At 32.0% G+C, this 17,791-nt stretch overlaps 1 protein-coding gene across 1 annotated transcript in view; it reads right to left on the bottom strand.

The window, feature by feature from the left end:
• Positions 1 to 4,217: 4,217 nt before the first annotated feature.
• LOC142337000 (putative UDP-glucuronosyltransferase ugt-48) overlaps positions 4,218 to 17,791 on the bottom strand; it is a 37,160-nt gene continuing 23,586 nt past the window's right edge. Inside the window, exons 3-5 of the mRNA XM_075386011.1 lie at positions 10,077 to 10,323; positions 9,579 to 9,803; positions 4,218 to 4,970 (exon numbers count right to left, since the gene is read on the bottom strand). Of these exons, the coding sequence (XP_075242126.1) occupies positions 4,408 to 4,970; positions 9,579 to 9,803; positions 10,077 to 10,323 (1,035 nt within the window). The 3' untranslated portion in view covers positions 4,218 to 4,407. The remainder of the gene's footprint in view (positions 4,971 to 9,578; positions 9,804 to 10,076; positions 10,324 to 17,791) is intronic.

Raw genomic sequence — 17,791 nt, 5'->3', positions numbered from 1 at the left:
TCAACCTTAGCTTTACTCGAATTTGCAGAGAGGAAGCTGAAATTAAGCGTATTAAAAATGAAAAAGCAAACAATAAATTACCTCAGTTTTTTTAATGTTTTATTAAAGTTAATTTCTTGTTTAGCAGCATTGGGTTTAGTATGAAGACCTTTAAAAGTTAAGTAGAAATCTATATTTATCTCCATTATTGTAAAAATATTATCTCTAATTTTTTGTCGCATAATGATTTGCTTATACCTATATTTGTTCCAATTCATTTGTCTCATAATATCTTAGCCTAAGTTTATTTTAAAGGATTTTAAGAGATTTTTACCAAACAATGAACTGTTTATCAACTTAAATTTATCTCTTTCTGGTTTTGTATTAGCTTGAGTTCTCATCCTAGCATTAAGTTCCATAGAATCTTTATTAAAATAATCTTTTTTTTTCAATTTAATTAGCTTATAAACCCTAATTATTTTCATACAAATCTTTAACAGCAACAAACTTCATCTTTTTATGATGGATTGGTTATTCATTTTTACTGTAGTTTTTTATTAGCTTATCACCCTTTACATGACTTACATTTCTTTTTGTGTCAAACTTCTTCTTTTTCCATTTTCCTGTTAGGATGTGAAAATAGAAAACTTCTAGTTCTCTCATTACTCTTTTCTGTGTCTTCTAAATCACATACCATCCAATATCCATAATCACTGTCAACATTTGCATTTAGAATTACCTCTAGTGGAAATTCTATATATTCGAAGATAATTTTCGCCTTAAAGCGTAGTCATATAAATAATTAGCATCTAAATAATACTACAAACTTTTTTGTTCTTATAAAAGCTACCTACTACACCACATATTCCAACTCGTACAGCTGCAATGAAACCTCTCAATATTTGATCTTTTTGTATAGTGTCTACTACAACTTCATTTTTTAGAAAAAACATTCGGAGCTGTAATCAGGTAGACTATTATAGTAAAAATGGTTTAAATTTATATGTTACTTAGATTAACAAACTCAACAGAACAGTTCTCTTTTACATTTACTTTGTTCTCCATATAATCAAGAGTTAACTTATTTCTAGTTTCATCTCTTTTTATCGTATTCAATTCATGATTTTCAGCCTGTGTAAGTAGCTTACATGTTAGAGATCACATAAAACTTTCTCCCGATAGATTACCTATTATGCTATTTTACATGGGGTCATCTTCAAACGAATCATACGGATATAAAGTCTTTTTTTACAAATAATTACTTTTGCCATTTTATCTAGAGACATAATCATAAAGCTGTAAGTATCTATAAACTTTAGTATGCCAACCCCAAACATCTTAGCCTTACCATTTCCACAAGGAAGTACCTTTACTTTTCGTATGTCATTATTTTGGTTTAAAAACCCAACAAACAGTAGATTAAAACGATTACCGTTTCCACTACGTAACATAACTGGAATAAAATCTTACGTAGTTTTCGATAACTGCAATAATTAATGGCCTATAATTCAGATAACATATATAACAAGCAGGACTTCTAAATTTACCTGTATCAAGGCAACGATCTCTTACTTTATTTTTTGATGTTTCGCTACATATATTACAAATGTTTTTTGAACCTGTTCATCATCTTTTTTTGATATCATTGATTTATTTAACTTAACATTACATGGACTTTCATTCTCAAATATATCTCTGTCAAACTTTGTAACACAATCTAAACCGACGGGAGACCTAAATTTGAATTAAAACCATAACATTTTCTAACTGGTTCATATCAGATATTTTTTAATTGTTACCTCGTATCTTTTGATATGCAATTTTAATTTATCATTCTGTATCTGAATTAAAAAACATTCTTTAGTTCATATTGTTTACACCAAATTCATGTGAATCATTCCTAAACTGTCATTAATTCCATTCTATTAGCTACAAATTTCACATAAACGTAATTTGCGTCTATTCTCATTTGTTTTTTCGGGAGGTACTTCCCTGTTCTCAATCAATGTACAGTGATTGTTTCAAGCTAGAGTTCTCACATTTTTTTTGTGAACCTAATTAAACTCTATACAATATTTTGTTAGCTCTGCGTCACCATCCGACGGTCTACAAAACCATATAATAAGTTCAATTTTCTTATTTTTAATTTATAATAAAGCACGCTTCAATATCATTCCAGTCAACCATCATTGAACTTTCGTAATATATTTTTCTGTTACTATTTCAAGTTATAGGATATTTATAGTAGGCAATTTAACTTATTAATTCTCATATTCAATATGGCTTTGTTTCTGTCTTTTAATCATCCGGTAGATCAAAGTTTGAACCTAATGATGATTTGGTTTTTTCCATGTTTATTTGAACATTAAATGCTCCCACACACTCATTGTCATAGTCATCGCTTTCATATGTTTCTGTCATGTAATCTGATCATTGATCTAAATCGAATTGTAGATCTCTGGTCATATATTCATCTCTTCTGAAGTTTTCACTAATGTGTTTGAGATCTTCTTCATGTGATATTATTTTCATATAAAGGCAATCAACTGCGACTTTGTGATTTAATTGATATAAACAACACATAGTATATAGTCTACAATTTCAATAAAATCTTTGAAAAAACTACCAGCGCTCTCGGTAAAATGTATCGGATTCGGGGTTTACTTCAGATTCAACACTAAAATCAGATTCAATATTTACTTCAGAAGCATCAGTTTCAGCTTTAACCTCATCCTCAAAGTCAATCCTTCATCATCTTCACCAAACACTTTTTCTAACAATTCTTCACGTTTATGAGTATATAACTGATGATCATATGATTGTTTCTTTGAATTGAAAGTCAATTCAGAAACCTCACAGCTTTGTACACCTGAATTCATTATTATTTCTTTAGGGAAAATTTCAACATATATGTTTTTTGAATTTCTTTTATATATAAAGTGATTGATGATAAAGCGAGAAATATTTTCAATCCTGACCCTAATGATGACTATTCTTGTTGTAATAATAAAAAAAAGGAAGATAACTGTGACAATGGTTTTGACAAATTTAGTGAATGTTGTATCGGTCAAAATATTTTTTGCGCAATTTTTTCCCTAATCAATTAACAGAGCAATGCTTTTTCATGAACTGTTACTCCAATTTAAGGGCTCCCCCGCTGAGAAATTGTTTTTTTTTTCGTTAACACCAAATGACAAATGAGAATTTTTTTTATGAAAAACACAATAAAGAAATAAAATAGATTTTTCAGCAGTTGACTCTAGAAAACTATCAAGGTCACACAAAAGTGATGAGCGATTTAAAATGCGTTATCCTGTTCCAAGTGAAAATTTTTTTTTTGGAAATCTCAATTCAGAAAAATTCGCCTTCTTGGGTCTCTGTTGGAAAACAGAAAAAACGGGAAGACAAGGAAATTGCTATGAGCTCGAGATGACATTGCTTTATAATGTAACCAATTACAATTTAAACATACCAAAATTTTGACTACAAAAATCAATTGACTTGAGCAGTCAGGTCCCGAACAAAAATTGTAGCTGGAAGAGTTTAGTGTGGGAATTCACATTGCAAAATCTGCAAAACTTAGGTCATTTTACGGAAAAAGATGACAATTGTCAAATTGAAAAAAAAATCGGTTTTGGGAAGCGACAAACATATGCGAGAAAACCTCTGCTTTTTAGGAAAATATGGCTTAATCTAACTAATTTTGGATGAAAGGATATGATTTAAAAATTATGGTCTAATCTAACTAATATATATCTGTTGTATTACTAATGTCGTCTTATAATTAGCACTGTGAAATACAGAAAAAGGAGAAAACTTACATTTTCTGAAAATAAAGAAACTTATAGTAGGTCAAATTAATTTCTTTTATTTCGGCAACTTTCATTCAGATAAGCCGATTCTAGATTCTCACCTAAACTAACCCCTGGTCACATTCAATGCAGGAGCCCAATTAGGCTGGACAATGATCTAATGGAAGTGTAATATGATGTCAAATTGATGTCCTATAGTCTAATGAGGAATTAATGGTGCAAGTGCACCTATGAAATTCCCAGAGGTCTGTTTCCCTTGTCAATTTTGTCAACTTTTCCACCGCTGAAAATTAATAGCTAAATTGTTACGCAGTTTTTTACAAGCCACGCATTTCAATCGGTCAATTGTCTTGGTAAATTTTCATCGAATACGTCTTATGTAAACGCATGTTGATCAAAACTGAATCTCTTCGAAAAAAAACAATATAAGCCTTGCATTAAATTGTATCTTTTATGTTACCATATTACATATTATTACTTGAATACACTACCATGTTGAATTTTATTCAATTTGCTCTTTCTCATTACTCTTCAAATACTCTTGTACTATTCAATTACTCATTGTACTTCTAGTACTATTCAATGACTCATTGTCAAATCTCAAAACAAATGGAAATTAATCAACTTTTGATGTCTTGAGACGTTTTGTCTGCGCGGTTTTAGTTTTCCAGCAGCAACAGGTCAAGATTAACAAAAAAGGCAAAACAAAAACCATTAGCACCACAACTATGCACACAATCGCAATTTCATGAAGAGGATTGCCAAACACGTCTTCTGCAGAAACTGACCTATTAATTTTGATCTTGCCTTCTATAACCTTCTCAATTATTTCAACTCCTTTATCAAATCCACCAGCTTTCATTTGCTCGTCTCGTATCCGTTGCAACTTTTCAACCATTCTAGAATAGTTCGGCTCACTCAGCATTTCTTGAAAAGGCGACTCCAATTCATGATGGTCAAAGTTGTTCAAGAGTCTGGCAACGTCTAAAGATACCAAAAGATTCGAGATCATTGGTTGATCTCCGAATCCGGGTCTTGTGATCATAGGTACCAAGGCGTGAACACTGTCTTGCATAGAATTCGCCCCACAATGTGTGACAAATAGTTTGACTTTAGGATGTTGTAGAATTGATCCCTGTGGGAGGTAATGGCCCATAAATAGTCGTTCTGATACATAAGCTGAAAACACATTACAAAAGTTAAATATCGGTAGAACACAATTTCAAGGAGTGAAGAAAAATAACTTTTAATTTGAGACAACTCAGATTAGTGTGCTTCGACCTTGTAACGCATAAGTTGGTCGGTGTACACATGGATTTAATGTTTCGTAGGCGTACAAAATATATTCTCGCGGTTGTTTCAAGTTTTCAAATATTGCAAATTTTTTCATGAATGTGCGTTCAATCACAGCAATTTTTCTGTTGTTGCCTTCAGAGCACGCAAGGCGCCCATGTCAAGCATTTGGATTACATGGCAAATATTTACGTGAAAACCAAAATTCATGTCTGATAAGATGCTTACTACACAAATTTCCGCTAATAGAACGCGCTAAAAGTTCTCTAAGGTAGAAATTGTATCTTGTTAGATCTGATGTGACAAAAAGATAAGATAAACATTCCTCTTACTAAAATTTTTATTGGGCAAGATCTTATAGGACAAAATTCCATTGTGTAAGATTTGATTTTTGGTCTCCGATCTGATGCTTCATTTACTGGTATCTGGTTGGACAACTTCAAATAAAAGTTTAGGATTTTACACGACAAGTGTTTCTGGGTTACTGGGGAATAAAGCACGCACTTTAAAGATAAGCGCTGCAAATAAGTAATATATATAAGTAAAATAAGCGCTGTAAAAAGCTAGTTGACCTGCTGAAGTCTCAAGCGAAGTGCTCATTAAATTTTGACAAAAAGTAGAGGAGCTATTTGCTCACGCATTCTATCACTTCTATGCCACGCCCAAAATAACAGCAAGTGCATAACTTGTCCATGAATTAACTTGTTAGCCAACGATAAATGTAACAAAAATGGCGAATTACAAAAACTGGTGCATTTCACTTTGGATTAGACTATCTTTTTCCCCCACGCTGTTCTCGCCACAGTTATTTGCTATTTGGAGAATGGCAATAATATTTGGGATAGTAAACTTGGCAAAGATAGTCTTATCACTTTTGCTGTGGTTTTATTGAAACGACTGTTGTAATCGCAACCGACGAAAATTGAACAAAAAAACCTTACCACAGAGTAGCTACTGGTATTCTACTGGTATGCTAAAATATTGAGCAACTCGGCATCGCCTGCTCAGAGTTTGATAACTCCTAGATGGCTACAACAAACGTCCGATAATTTATGAGTATGAAACTAAATCATTTAAAAGTCAACTTTTTTGTTCCGACCCCCACTTTAGTGGGGAGGGAGGAACTATATGCTCAACTGGTTTTTTTTGTTCAGTCAATTTTGGCCGATCGATATATTCATCGTAGAGAATTGTGAGTGGTATCATTACAAAGCCCAAGCCCGTCCAGCGTAGAACACGGAATTAATAAGATTTTTTGATTTTTGTGTTTTACAGGGAGTTATCGAGGTTTAAAATTTTGTGAACATTCGACTGTTTTTGGTCACATTTTCAAAAACTTTCGCTAAAATTTGGCACAATTTCGCTAATATAATTCAAAACAAGTTAAAATTTTTAACGGCAGAGTGTTGTTGTTACCGTTAGAGATAGAGGAGCATTGCTGAATTGTTTGATTAAGTTTTTTTGGCTACAATTTGTGATAAAATTTTCAAAATTCAAAATTTTTTAATCAGAAATGGCACAAAATATGCTTTTTTGGTCCACTTTGTTAAAGTTTGTAAGACTTAGTGACCTATAAACCTCAAAACAGACACTCTAATCTCAAATAGAGTATTAGTTGCAAATAGGCGCCGTATGAAAGTCTTCCTGAATTATAACTTTGCCGTTTTTTCAAGATTTAACTCGATAATTATACAAAATGCATTGTTGTTTTATTTTAATATTTGAAGAATTCCACTCAACAATTGGTCTAATTCGCAAACACAAGAAACACTTGGTCGGTTTTGCTGGGCGCGCGACAAAAACAGGGAGAGGTTCGATAATATCATGGACTCTTAGAATCAGAGACTTTTTGGTTTTTATTTTGAAGCTGCATTTTTTCAAAATTTTTTGCTATTGTTTTCTTAATGTTAATTACTGACAATATTTTTATACACGGCTCCGTCAATGACAGCTCCAATTTACGTAAATTTGAAACCGAATATAAATAGAGCTTGATTTCAGAGAACCAAAGTGTTTTTATGGCTTTCTGGAAGAGTTTTATTTAACTTAATTGAATTCTTGTCTTTTGCCTTCAATTTTTGTTCTTTTGGCAGTCTGATTTTTAAGTTTAACCACTCAAAGATCTAAATTTCCTCCTCAAGAGGTGCAAGTGGACCTTTCCTATTCTATCGGTTGTTACCTAATGTCTCTTATGTTATTGAATGTATTTGTTTTAAGGAAATTTCTGTGATTTTTTGAACTCGTCAATTTTTATACTGTTTTAGTCAACATTATGCTTATTCTCATTAATTAAAGGTCCACCTTTCCTCCTTGTAGAAGACAAATTAATTTTGTGGCCGATGGTTTTAACAGGTTTTCTTGCTTTTGGTAGCACGAGTTTTCATACAAAATTTCCTCATTTTTGTGCATAATTGCCCATATTTGCTGTAGTTTTCGTTTCTTTTGTAAATTGTCACATTATTTAACATCAAACTAGAAAACTTTACAACATTTAAAGTTGAACATTTTTTTTGTTTTCCTAACATATGGTTTGAAGGGCTGCGACACCGTTCTCTTGCAGAAATTGGTAAAGTTTTTTTATTTTTGCCCTTCATTTATTGTTAATTTTTGTGGTCATATGCCAAATATTGTGTAATTAAAGGTCTCAGTGGCCAACTATAGATAAAAAAACTTGAACTTATTAACTGATATTGGTAAATAGCTAATGGTTGTTTTGACTTTCGATTTAAATTTCTATAAAAAAGAGTAGTAGTGTTCTTCAACTTATCTCTTTTTGTTCTGGTTTGCGTTTTGTTTCGTATTTTACAATGTTGTATCAATTTCATACTTTAACCTAATTATTTGCAGTTCTTCTTAAAGTTTTGTTCCATTGAACAGTATTTTTTCTGTTTTACCAAAAGACGTTATGATAATCAAAGAAGACGCAAATGAAGATGTTATATTCTCGCGGTTAAAACCTTATAAATTTAATGGCTTCAAAACTGTCGTTTCGTAAAGTTGTTTGTGAAAGTTATTAGTTCAGCTTTTATTCAATGTTATTTTGTAGTCTTATGGTTTGGTCCCGTTATTAACAGTTGCCATTCGTTTTTGAGTTGTTGCAATACAAACTGTCTAGTCTTTTAGTCTAAAGCATTTGTTGGCTATGAATTTTGAAAATATTTGTTTTTAATAAAAAAAAGATAGATTTTTGAGATCTGCCTATGTTATTTCTGTTAAATTGTAGCGAAGCGACTCTATATACATTTCACATCATTTATCTATTGAAATACAATTTGCTCTTCATAACGGTTTTATTTTCCTCAAATGGTCTTTCTTCTTGGAAGAACCAGTTTTCATAAAACCAATTTTCATGATTTTGGCATATTTGCCTCCATTTTGTAGGTTTTTGTTTTCTTTTCACAGTATCACAGTAATGGGCCTCAATTGATTTACAAATATTGTCACCAGCAAAAAATGCAAACGAAGATTTTTATTATTTTTAGTGATCAGCTTAATATTTAATTGATTAAGGGGACATCGCTTTCGTGCATAATTTTTTGTGCGAATTTTTCGTTTTTGCTTGTATTTGTCGTTTTTTGTAGTTGTATGACATATCCTGGATAATGAAAGTCTTCAGTCGCTCTCTATTGAGGTATAAAATACCCTCTCAAAGATTTCATTTGCTGCCTATTGTTTCTAATCAGTTCGAATTTAATGTTTTAATAAAAGCATTGAGGAAAAGTCCCTTATTTTATTCTAAAAAAGTACCGGTTAATCTTCTTAGTATAAATTTTATCTGATGCCATTTTGATTTGGTTATTAGTGGTTTTCAAAAAAATGGACAAGGAGTTTTGGTCGTAATTAATATTTGTATCTTATTGATTTTTATTGCCGTCTTTTCTGTTAGTCATATTATGATAGCCACAGGTCTCATAGACCCTCTAGAGAAGATTGTTTTATTTTTTTAGTAGTTTGTTGAACGATATTTTAATATGTTAATTTTTTTATCTCATTTGGTAGACAATTAAGTGAAAAATGTAGATGAGCAGGGTCGGAACTTAATGTGCGAACGCACATTACCGAGCCTCCTTGTTAGAATCGAAACTCCACTGCTAGCAGAATAAAATTTTCCTGGTCATTTAAAAGAAGTAATTGTAGGTTGAGGATTAATAATTCAAAAATTGAAAGTAAACAATACATAAGCATGGTACCGTATCTTTCAAAGAGAAATTAAGATTAATAACGGTTTTTAACTTGCAGTTTTTTGTGCTTATTTTTCTGATCACATTGAAGTCAAACGTTTGTTCACAAAAGAATTTGGTTTTTATCTTATACATAACGAATCAACTTGGGGGATGACTGATTGAATGATAATTTCATCCAATTTTGGTTATTTTTCCGTGCAAATTTTTAATTTGAGAATTTTATATACCAGATGGATTAATGACTTATCGGATGAATCGTGAAGTCATTTGGATCAAATTTCTGAAACTGTTTTGGCTTAATAATACTCACAGGATTGCCTTAGACCAATATGTTTTAGAGTAGGTTTCTTCACTGCCCATATGAAGAAATAGTTATCGTGAGAGCGAAGGTAGTTGAACATGGAAACCGACTGCTCCTTCGAAATTGTAGTTACCGTCCCTAGACTGAAAAACACAACTGTACCGCCTGCATTTTCCAGCCAATCAGTGAGCTCCTCTGAGAGAGGAGGGTACATGACGTCATCGGGGACAAAACCTGTTACAAGTTGAAGGTTAATTGAACCATTAATTTACTAATAATACTTTTATGTTTATTTGAAATGAAAAAAATGACAATGTGTTCTCAATCTTTGAGGAGGATATCGCAGAATATGCCGAGCCGATGTGATGAATGTTTAAAACTTTCAATTTCTTTAATCTAGTTATTATTACATTTATTTCCGTGGGTTTTTTTTCTTTGGGGTTTCTTTCCCTGTGGTTTTTTCCTAAGGCGTGGACTATAGAGTATTTTCCTCGATATCTAAAATACCTATATACTGGACATTTTCGTAATGGTGACCATGCTTGTTGGACAGTGGAGGCGCAGCATGACACAGTAAAATAGAATTGCGCTGATTGTAACCAAAGGGAAATTTGCCATAGTCATAGGGAACTGTCTCCAATCCATGTTTGGAGTGGATCTCTTGCAGACTGCTGTAGATCCAGTAGGAGATTGCCAGCTCATAGACAGTCAGAAGGACTGAATTGGCGATCACAGGTAAAACTGGTGTACCTTCCTGAAGCAACGGTTGTAAGAACCAATTTGGAAAAATTTCAAACTGTATATTTCCCTTCTCATGAAGAAAATTTTTGTTTTAATAAGACTTGAGCAAAAAAATCTTGTTTCTCAATGAGTTTTGTTTGTGTAGCCTCTTATAAAAGCGGTGACTGTCCATCAAAATTTGTTAATAGGTGTAAAACGACAATTTTTATTGATCACGATCAAAAATAGAGGACGAGTGATCCAACCAAAATTCAATTACTGAAACGGTTTTGGCCTTCAGTTTATTATTTTGTTTCAACAAAATTTAAGGGAAAATGCACTTGTGAAATAAACTGTTGCTAATTGAAAAATTATGTTTAGCACAAATCTTATTATTACTTACGCATTGCCGATTTATATTGTTCCTAATTGTCTTAAAAGGGGAAATTGCGAATAAGCTTGTTATCACCAAGTTCAGTTTCTCGTACATTATAACTATCAAAAAACTCTAGACGCCAATCCTGGCAGTAATTTGTTCCTTTTTCCTTTGTCAATAACCGCGTAACATTCTTAGAAGGCCGGTACTTGTTTTTATTCGTCGGACGAATGTGCCTTGCGTTCCTTTGCCATTTTTTTTTCATTTTGCAATAATTTTTTTTGAATACTCTATATTTAATTCACTGTTCCGACCCACTTTAGTGGGGGAGGAACTATATATTCAAATGTTTTTTTTTTGGTTCAGACAATTTTGCCCGATCAATATATTCATCAAAGAAAGTTGTGAGCGGTATCATTAATAAGCCTCTCCAGCGTAGAATATGGAATTAAAGAGGTTTTTTTGAGTTTCGATTTCTAAAGGGAGTTACCGAGGTTTAAAGTTTTGTGAATAGCAGATGATATAACCTTGTTTTAATTCACACTTTCCGTAATTTTTCCAAATTTTCGTTAACTTTTGGTGAAATCTATTAAAATTTCTCACCGTAGTGTAAAGTAATTTGTCTCTGATGATAGGATAGGGTTGCGAAATTGTTGGATTCGTGTTTTTGACTAGAATTAACGCTAAATTTTTCTTATAATTTTGCCTTTTTGGTCAAAAATGGGAACAAATACGTTTTTTAGCCCACTTTCTTGAAATTTGCTGAAAGTGGACACATTGAAACTGCTCTCATGTTTTTTGTAAGATCAAAAAGAACTAGTGGTACTCCTGCCGTTCATGTGAGTCTGCTGGAAATATAATACTATGAGTTTTTGGCAATTTTAAGCTCAATTAATATACAAAACTCTTGAATTCTTTTGATATACTGAAAAATTGTATTTAAAAATCTATCTATTTCGCAATGACTTGAACAAAGGAGTCTATTTTAAAAAGCGCAACAATATCAGGGTTCATCTTGATCTCACCATGGATTCTTATGTTTAAACAATTTTTATATTTTAATTGGGCACTGTCTTTTTAAAAAAAAATCCGCATTTATAGTTCCTTATGTAATTTACTGACTAGAACATCAAACCAAGACTCAATTATTGAGAGATCCTATTTACGAAAAAGGGAGGCCCAATGATAGAGGCCCGATGATTTCAGAGTTAAGCTCAAAGTTTTTATGGCTGACCGAATGTTTTCAAAAACTTTTATGGACTTCTTATATTTCGCTTTCATTTGTTTTGCTTGTTGTAGTCGAATAACTTAGTCGCACCGATCAGAGATCCAATTGGTTTTAAGAACTAGAATTGAACCTAGACATTGTTTTCAGTTGTTATCAAATGTCTCTTATGACTGTGAAATCATTTGTTTTTAAAAAATGTCTGGTGAATTGTTGAACTTTTTAACTAATTTATCTTAATTTTCTCAACTTCAGGCGTAGTCTCAGTAAAACAGGAGAAACCCATTTCCTCTATGTTATGAAATTTTTTTTAACGGTTTGATAATCAACTTGAGATTTCTTGATTTTAATACGAGTTTTCAATTTTTTTCGTAGTTTGTGCATAATTGAATATTTTTTATGTTCAATTTCTTTCCTTGCCGAATTGCCACAATGAAAAAAAATTATCGAGAGATTGAATTGAGAGAAAGGATAATTGGAAACAATGCACAAGCGTTGCGAAAAGGCTAATCTCAAAATCTGAAGCGTTTTGTTGAATATTTTTTGCTTTTTTGCTGAGACGCAGTTCTCTCGCAAAAGTTAGTGGATTTTATATCTTTGCCTGTGTTTGCCTTTCTTCTTGTTGTTGTATTTCATATACTTGATAATGATAGGTCTCAATTGCATTCCCAGGACGTATAATTGAAGTTTTTCAAAGACTTCGGTTTAAAGCTATTTCTTTTAATGACTTTCAAATTAATTTCAAAAAAAGATTTCTTCAACTGCCCCCTTTTTTGCTATTTTTGTCATCAAATTATCAACCTCACTTATGAAAAGTTTCAACTACTTTTGTTAATTCAAAGACAATTTTGATATTCGATATTTCTACACTGTTCAAATTTTGGGTCTGTTTTTGTTGTGACGTCTACGTAGTCCTTTCATAGGGAAGACCCGTTGATGTTAAGATGAGAAGAAAGTGATGACTTACAATTCTTGCAAATAGCAACCTTAAATTATACTGCCTTAAACGATGTGAGGTCGTAAAATTAATTTTGAAGTTTGGGCTTCTGACTAAGTTTGTTTAATTTTGTAGTCTTGTGACATAGTCTCAAAAATAACCTGCGCAATTGGCTTCCTGAGTTGTTCCAACCTATTTGATAAACTTTTTGAAATCTTATATCTGCTATGGCTTTTTAAAATAATTTTTTTCAAAAAAATATTAGGATTTTTGAGCTTCGCTATTTTTAGATCTTTTTGCGGTCGAATTGTAGCTTAATCTCATATGAAGACAGGTACGAACGCGTTTTCAATGGCTTTATTTTAATCTTAATAACGGTTTTGGTTTCAATCGTTTGTTTTTTAGCTTCGTTACTACTCTTGCTAAAAGATTTCATAAAATGTTTGAGATTACATATTTATACATTTAAAGGATTTTTGTGTTCTTTTTTTGATGATATTAATGGTAGGTCCCATTGGCTATGAAAAATTGTGAAATTTGAAGATTTTTTTGTTCTCAGTTGAAGATTTATGGTTTTAACCGCTTCACTGCAGTTTTCGCGCAAAGTTTTCTTGACTTTTTGCTATTTTGCCAGTATTTGTGTTTCTTTTTGTAGTGGTATGACCTATCCTGGATAATGGCAGGTCTGAATTGCTTTCTATGAAGATATAAATGAACATTTTAGCGTTTTAATTTAATATTTGTTGATATTGATCCTTCTGAAATAATTTTGTTTCTAAAAATGGAAACAAATTTTTCAATTTTGAAATAAATTGCTTCAAAATTGGAATGTATTTTTAAACTTCAGACCTTTTGCTATTTTTTGTCGGCCTGTTACCCAGTCACATTGACGAAAGGTCCAAAATGTTTTTTTATGAAGTAGAGCCTATTTTAATTTGTTTTGTTTTGGTTTTATCTGATGCGAGTTGTTAATTTCTTAAATGTATACATCGAGTTTTTTAGTAATTAATGTGTTATTTGATTTTTATTATTCTTTTTGCTAGTCGTCCTGTTGACATGAGGTTCCATGGGCCCTATAGCGAGGCTTTATGGCATCCCATTTGTTGTTTATTGAACGATATGTATGTTTCTGCAAGTTTTCGCTTTCTTTTGGTAGCCAATTGAGCCAAGAGTGTGGATGAGCGGGGTCGGTGTACGCACATTAACGAGCCTCCTTGTTTAGCTCGATGGTCAAATTAATGACAGTTGCACATAAAAAGAATTCAAACTGAACTGTATCAATACGGGAAATTTAAAAAATTGTAACGAGACAAGTGCGTAAACCAAATTTTAGATCTCTGTTTTGTTTTAGTTGATCTTAATAAAAAGGTCTACCGCTGGTTCATTTTCATTATAATCTTTTTGTCTGCTATCGAAAGCAGGTGTGAACTGAAATGTCATATCAGAAAATCCTATCCAAATATCAGGTACCTATTGGTATATTTAAGGAAAGCAATTATTTTTTTTTCTATTTCCTTGCTTTGTTCTTTCTTAATTGGAGTCACGGAAAACAAATCTGCTGTGTTGTTTTTAAGAGTGAAGCAGTTGTTTTTGAACAGATCTCAAAAATTTCGGAAGCCGTTGTTAGATAGAATTGAAAAGACAAACATTTTTGTTTCGTTTTCTGAATACTTTTAGACCGAAATAATTTCTATTTCGAAAAATTTTACAGTTCAGAATAGGAATTCGTTTAAATAACAGTTTCTTGCATTGAGAGTGGTCATTGCTGCTTCTTGATCTTTCAAAAAACTTTCAGTTTATACCTTTTGAAACTTTTAATAAAAAAACTTCATCGTCTTTTTAGTTTGTTTTTTTTTAATTTTTCTTAATTAGAGCTGAAATTTATTAATGTTTTTCATTTATATTTTAATTTTTTGTTGCTTGAGAAAACCTAGAAAAGGATTTTGTTCACAGTCTGATTGAACCGAGAGCGTACAAATTTTCCAAATCCCCACTCTGATTTTTTATTACTTATTGTTCTTGTCAGTTCTCCATCCATACGTTCCCCTTTTGCCCCTAAGAAAAATGTTTATTTTATAGGTTGGAATACTTATGTGGGAAGCAATGTTGTAGTATTACGAAAGCCGTTACAAATGAAGGGATAATTAATCCCGCATTAGAGTGAACGTATTTAGGCGCTAATTAACCATTCTTTAGCCGCGCGCTAAATAAACTAACGCTTGTTAAGACTACCAGTACACAAGTATTTAAACAACTCAGTTCGACTTATTTAAATAACACAACTTTAGGCCTGGATCTCCTCGCTTATATCTAGGATAGAAAATGTACGTTGTTGAACGTAGGCGGCCTGTAAAACCACAGTTTCTTTTGATTTAAATTACTACAGCTTTTGACAGTTGCAATGCAGATCTTTTCCCCCAAGTTCAATAAAGATGAAGCAGATTGCTTCAGGGGAAAAGACAATAGAGTCCCATAAGAAGCCCCCAAGAAAACCATAATTGTTGCGGTTTTAGAAGAGGGGAAAAGCAGAAAACAGGCGCCTACGAATTCAATAACTGATGCTCTCAGCTTTTTAGAATTTTATTATTTTTTGGAGTTTCAATAATTTTTCCTTGAGATAAAAAAGATTTAATTCTCTTGCCTTCTCGGCCTATAGGAAAATTAAGAAGCACCTCACTATGAACGTGAGTTTGTGATTCGCTCCCTATCGGCCCAAACTGAGCTCAGATGAAATTATTGTTTCTCTCAGCGAAGTGGGACGGAATAAAATTAGAGAGACAGAAAATACAACCAGATATCAGCAGCAGACAACTGCTTTCAATTTTTGGTAACTAACTTTGAATTCTAAAAAATATTGCAGATAACTTCCAACCAGAAAATATTCGACTATTTTATAAGTTTTTTTGTGTGAACAGAACTACCACCAGACTAACCAGAAGAACTGACCGATCGCTAGCCAGCTCATCTCGATTTCACCACAACGTAACTGGTAATTAGTAAGCTGTAATTTTCTATTTACTCTTTTATAAATTAAACACTTTCAGCCCCGCAACTATTTAAAATTGAGACTTATAGCACAGACAGGTCTTAGGCATATATCTTTGCCTTCGATTTGTTATATCTTTTGTCAAGTTTGACTGGCATACATAAAGAGATCCCGTATTGTGAGATCTGTAGCAGCCCAGCCAAATTTGATAACCGGTGCGCCCAGAAGAAAGAATCACGCCTGAATTTTTGTTTTTCTATCCGATCGGATTAAAATTGTAAAATAACCACTACCAGAGAAATGGAAGCACACTAATAGACAAACAAATAGAGTAATTTATATCAAATTTACGGCCGAAATACAAAAAATTTACATTTAAATAGTAACAGGCAACTAATTCTTTGCTCTTGTAAAATTGTTCTGACCCGGGTGGGGGTAATCTATGTCCGATTTTTAGTTTATTTATATAACAATTGAAGTACTTTCACATTTTATAGTCGAAATTTAACCAAAAATCATCCCCCCAAAATCTATTTAGCCTAATTTTCACCAAATTTTCATCAAATTTATGGTTAAATTGTAGTATTTACACTTTAAATAACCGAAATTCAACCAGATTTCATCCCCCCAAAACACATTTAATTTGATTTTAACCCAATTTTCACCAAATTTATGGTTGAATTTTAGTATTTTCACTCTATATAATCGAAATTTATACAGAATTCATCCCCCCAAAACCTGTTTAGTCTATTTCTGACCCGATTTTGAGCAAATTTATGGTTAAATTTTAGCATCTACATCCCAAATAACCAAAAATTATCCAAATTTCGCCGGCACAACACCTAATTATCCTAAACTTTAGCCAATTTTCTACAGCTCACAGTTGAATTTTAGTATTTTCACAATAAATAACCAAATTTTAACCAAATTTCATCCCCCCAAATTAGGTTTAGAGTAACATATGTCTAGTCTTTACTGAATTCTTAACCAAAATATTGCATTTTCAAACAATTTAACGTAAAGTTAACCAGAATTCATCCCCCCAATACGTGTTTAGTGTAATTTATACCTAATTTTCTACACCTTTAAACACACATTGTTGCATTTTCACATTAACTAACCCAATTTTGGTTAAATATAAGCCTTCCTTAGTTGAATATTCACTCTGTTTTATCAATTTTTTGACCTGGGTGGGGTAATATTAATCAAATTTTAACCAAATAAACATCATTTTGACCTAAATCCTCAAATATTAACCAGATTTTAACAAAATTTAACGTCACTTTTATCATAATTTAAGGGAAACTAATCAGATTTAAGCTGTAAAAACATTATTCCTATCCAATTTTAATCAATTTTACACAAAATTTAGCCGATTTAGCGTCATTTTTACATTATATTAGTAAATAATAACAAAAATTCGACCGTGTAAATCTCAATTTGGGCCTAATTTAACAAAGAATAACCGATTTTAAACTAAATTTTATCCCCCCAACATAGATTTATAGCCTGGAAATAGCATAAATTGATGAGAATTTCCCCAGTTTAGCCGGTTTCACACGAACATTTTCAACAATAGAGGTTTTAAACAGTGCATGGACCAAACAGGAATACTTATTGTAGGACATCTTAATCTAACAGCAATAGAAAACACTAGAAGGGGTAAAATAACACGGTTTATTACTGACGGAATTACTTTCTTAGCTATTTTCTGCGTGTTTGAACATAATTCTCCCGCTGATTTTTGTATAACTTACGCATCTAAAAACCCTAATTTTCAGAATTTAGTAACTTTGTTAAAAATTAAAAACAGTGTGGTCGAGATTCCCGCCGAAAATTCAGCCAATAATTGATTAAAAAAGCGTAAATTAGCCTTTTTAACCCAATTTGTACACGAATTTATTATAGAAAAGTTGTTGTTTCATGCTAAAATACTGTCATTAACAGACTCAACCACTTTAGAAACATTATTTATACA

Source organism: Convolutriloba macropyga, chromosome 3 (genome assembly GCF_964194025.1).
Source record: "Convolutriloba macropyga chromosome 3, txConMacr16.3, whole genome shotgun sequence".
In the NCBI taxonomy this organism is placed as follows: domain Eukaryota; kingdom Metazoa; phylum Xenacoelomorpha; order Acoela; family Convolutidae; genus Convolutriloba; species Convolutriloba macropyga.
Note: the sequence above shows the minus strand (reverse complement) of the source record. Positions and strands in the feature narration are given on the sequence as shown.